Below are 3,385 nucleotides of genomic sequence, written 5' to 3'. Positions count from 1 at the left end.
CTGCCAATGATTCAGTATCAGTCTTCATGATGAAAAACATATGATTTCATACATGTAAATTTTGAAATGTTTAGTTTCGAAAGAAGAAAAATAACTGAACCGAACCCAAACTGAACCGATAAAACCGAATCAAAGTCAAACTGAACCATAAAAAAAAAAAAATCAAACAATAACTCCTTATCGATTTTCAATTTCGGCAAAAATTGAGCCGATTGAAACCGAACCACACCTAACATGTACACCTGTCAACTTTTGAATATTTTCCTTTTATGAGAGAGACCATTAACAATGGAGCTGTAAAGAAAGTGAGAAAAAGAAAAGCTAACTAAAAAGTGAAGGACCTTGTGGGTGATCATTGATCGTTCTTGGGATGTAGGTGAAGCCCCAGACATCCCATCATTGCTGCTCCTTAACAAAGTAGAATATTTCCCCTTTTCTTTTTCTTTAGCAACAAATTAAAGAAATAAAGATACATATATAGCATGATATGTCATTGTGCACAAGAACCAGAACAAGTGAGTTTATTCCATCACTCATCTCTCTACTTTCCAATCCCAATGGCAACCTCCCCGGAACCAATCTCCGAAAACCCTGTTGATTTTCGTGCCCCGCCGCCTTCTCCCGTTGCCTCTGGTCGCCTATCATCAGTCGCAAACGATGAAGTCCTCACCGAATTCCTCGAGCACTCCCTCCAAGTCCCTGACCTCATCTTGCCAGACAAGTTTTTCCCCAAGCAAATATCTATTGAAAACAATCCTCCCACAATTGATTTTGGGGCCCTGAATTCGGATGGATGTGACGCTAGTCTTTGCAAGGTGGTGGAGTCCATAGCAAGAAATGGATGCTTTCAGCTGGTGAACCATGGAATTTCAAGTGAGCTTGTGAGGCCAGTGCAGGCTGCCGCCAGGGGAATTTTTAGCGTGTCACCGGAGACGAGGGCTGAGGTTACTAGGTCACCGGAGAAGCCATACGGGTTCGAGGAAGTTCATGCTGAGGAGGCTGACCATGTATTGAGTGAAGAGTTTGTTTGGTGTAGAGACCAAGGCTTGAAGTTGGCAATGGATGGAATTGCCCCAATTGGATATTCAAATTTCAGGTATTTATAATCGCCAGTTTTAAAGAATCTTAATTTTTTTTATCAGAACGGACTTCCAACTTGTGACTAATTTCAATACTAGAAAGAGAAATATTATTAAACTAACATAACTAGTTAGTTATGGAAAATTTTATATAATTTTGGTTTTAACATTTTTTTTATTAAAATAAAGCATGTCGATCGATCGGACGAAATGTTACAATCCCAAACTTGTTGCTGTGCAGTGAAAAACTAGAGACCCTTATGACAAATATTGAGAAAGTCTGTGAGAAAATTCTACTAAGCTTGTTGATTAATTCTCAAGAAAAAATCATTCATGGAGAAAGCAAAAATGATGAAATGGTGCAAAGGAAAGAAGTTGGGACAGTTTGTTGCTTGTACAAGCATAGCCAGAATGTGTTACAAGATGAATGGGATAAGTCTCTGAGATATGATGTGATTAAGATGCTGATTAGAGGGACTGATTACTCTCATGCCTTGTGTTTACATATCTGTGATGGTTCTTCAGAGTTCCATGTTTACTCCAAGAAAGGTTGGGTTTCTTTTATCCCAGTTAAAAATGCCCTAATAGTCACCACTGGGGACCAAATACAGGTAATTAAATTAACATTACTGTGTATTATGTATATAATTCAAAGTTCTAATTATAAAGCCAACATTATAACTACTTGGTCTCCTAAATGGCATATATTGCTTTAGTTTGTATGCTATATTGTTTTCAAAGTTTGTGAATATATTTGCTTTTAGTGTCTAAAGGTTGCAATAAAGTCGGGTATTCCCTTGCTTTGTAGCAATTCATTTGATTGCTGCAAGCCCACCATCATGAACATTTGTACCTTCTACCATCATTATATTTTGTAATTTTATATCTAATGCCACCTATTCAGAGATGCCCTCATCGAAATATTCCCCCCCCCCCCCCACACACATATATATATATATATATTCCTCAAATTATTTTACTGGAGATTCTTCGTAGGACTCACTCAACATCGTACTTCAACGATCCAGTTATCTATCTTTTAGGTTGTTCCTCAAAGATTATCTATACCAAAAATCACTCAACTCCAAAACCATTTGACCTTTGGATTGAAGAATAGTTGTACAATGTCTCTTTGAAAAACCGTATTCATCAATTTTCTTCACTACAATTAGATGTCTTAGTGGTTTTGCATTTGTCTGAGTTTTTACAAAGATAATCCATGAATAATGTACTAAAATATAGACAATTTGTATCGTTAAAAAAATTATAGAATATGATGTCCCTCAATTAAGCTTATTTGAGAGACCCCTCAACAGAAGTAGACTGTATATGTGTGTGTGTGTGTGTATTTTGCTTAGAAATAAAATGATGCAATTTGAGGTGTCCTCAAATAAGCTAATTGCATTTCTTTGTTTTTTAAAAGGCATGGAGTGGCAGCCAGTATAAGCATGTGATTGGAAGGCCAATCTTTAAAGGTGAGGAGGAATTTATTTCAATGGCTTTCCTCTATTCTCCTCCAAGCTTCATTACAAACTCCCAAAGCAGCAAGGAAAATACTATTTCACTTGGTCAACAAGTTATAGTGGCTATACTTCTTACTCTTGTCTACCAATTTTCAGTATACTTGTCAAGCCATTTCTGATGCATTTACTCGTCAAGTTATTTCAAAATTTCAAATAGGGTAGTATATACATGTGAATGTGTGGATGTATTTTGGATGATCTTGGAATTATTTTATACAATGTAACTTTGCAAATTTGAAGTTAATAGTAAGCTTGTAGTCTTCATGATGATTTATATCATTTTTTTAGTTGGATAAAATTTTATTAAAATGATCAAGAATTTACATAGGACAGACATGTCAACATTCTCAAAATAAACCTTATCTAGGAAAAATGATATGGGAAATCTCTAGAGCAATACCAAGAAGCCACACATGACCGGACTCGGATATCCATATGGACACCAAAATCGAGGCATACTGGTTGACACCTAAAAAGTGACGAAGCCGTATAAGCAAGTGATATGTAAAAAGAACAAATAAATTAAGGTCCGAAATTAAAATAAGACTAGAGTGCGTCAAGAGTGTAATGAACCTTTAATAATACATGTAATGCAATCAAAAACCTAATTATGCACAGTGGAAGAATACTAATGTAACACATCCAAAGATATCAATTAAATTTACTAAGAATAGTCTCTATTTTGATGAGAGAAGATTATGCCACCACGCCTCGTGTCAAGAGCTCCAAAATCTACCAAGTCTTGGAGAGACACAAAACAGAAAGTGTGAGTAGCAAAAATGT

General features: G+C 35.9%; 1 protein-coding gene across 1 annotated transcript; it reads left to right on the top strand.

The window, feature by feature from the left end:
* Positions 1 to 352: 352 nt before the first annotated feature.
* LOC103944822 (jasmonate-induced oxygenase 3) lies at positions 353 to 2,876 on the top strand. Its single transcript, XM_009355281.3, has 3 exons — positions 353 to 1,096; positions 1,321 to 1,690; positions 2,503 to 2,876. The coding sequence occupies exons 1-3, from the start codon at positions 483 to 485 to the stop codon at positions 2,719 to 2,721; spliced, it is 1,203 nt and encodes a 400-aa protein (XP_009353556.2). The 5' UTR covers positions 353 to 482; the 3' UTR covers positions 2,722 to 2,876.
* Positions 2,877 to 3,385: the final 509 nt, after the last annotated feature.

Source organism: the organism of the source record quoted next, unplaced genomic scaffold (genome assembly GCF_019419815.1).
Source record: "Pyrus x bretschneideri cultivar Hongxiangsu unplaced genomic scaffold, Pyrus_bretschneideri_v1 Contig26, whole genome shotgun sequence".
In the NCBI taxonomy this organism is placed as follows: domain Eukaryota; kingdom Viridiplantae; phylum Streptophyta; class Magnoliopsida; order Rosales; family Rosaceae; genus Pyrus; species Pyrus x bretschneideri.
Note: the sequence above shows the minus strand (reverse complement) of the source record. Positions and strands in the feature narration are given on the sequence as shown.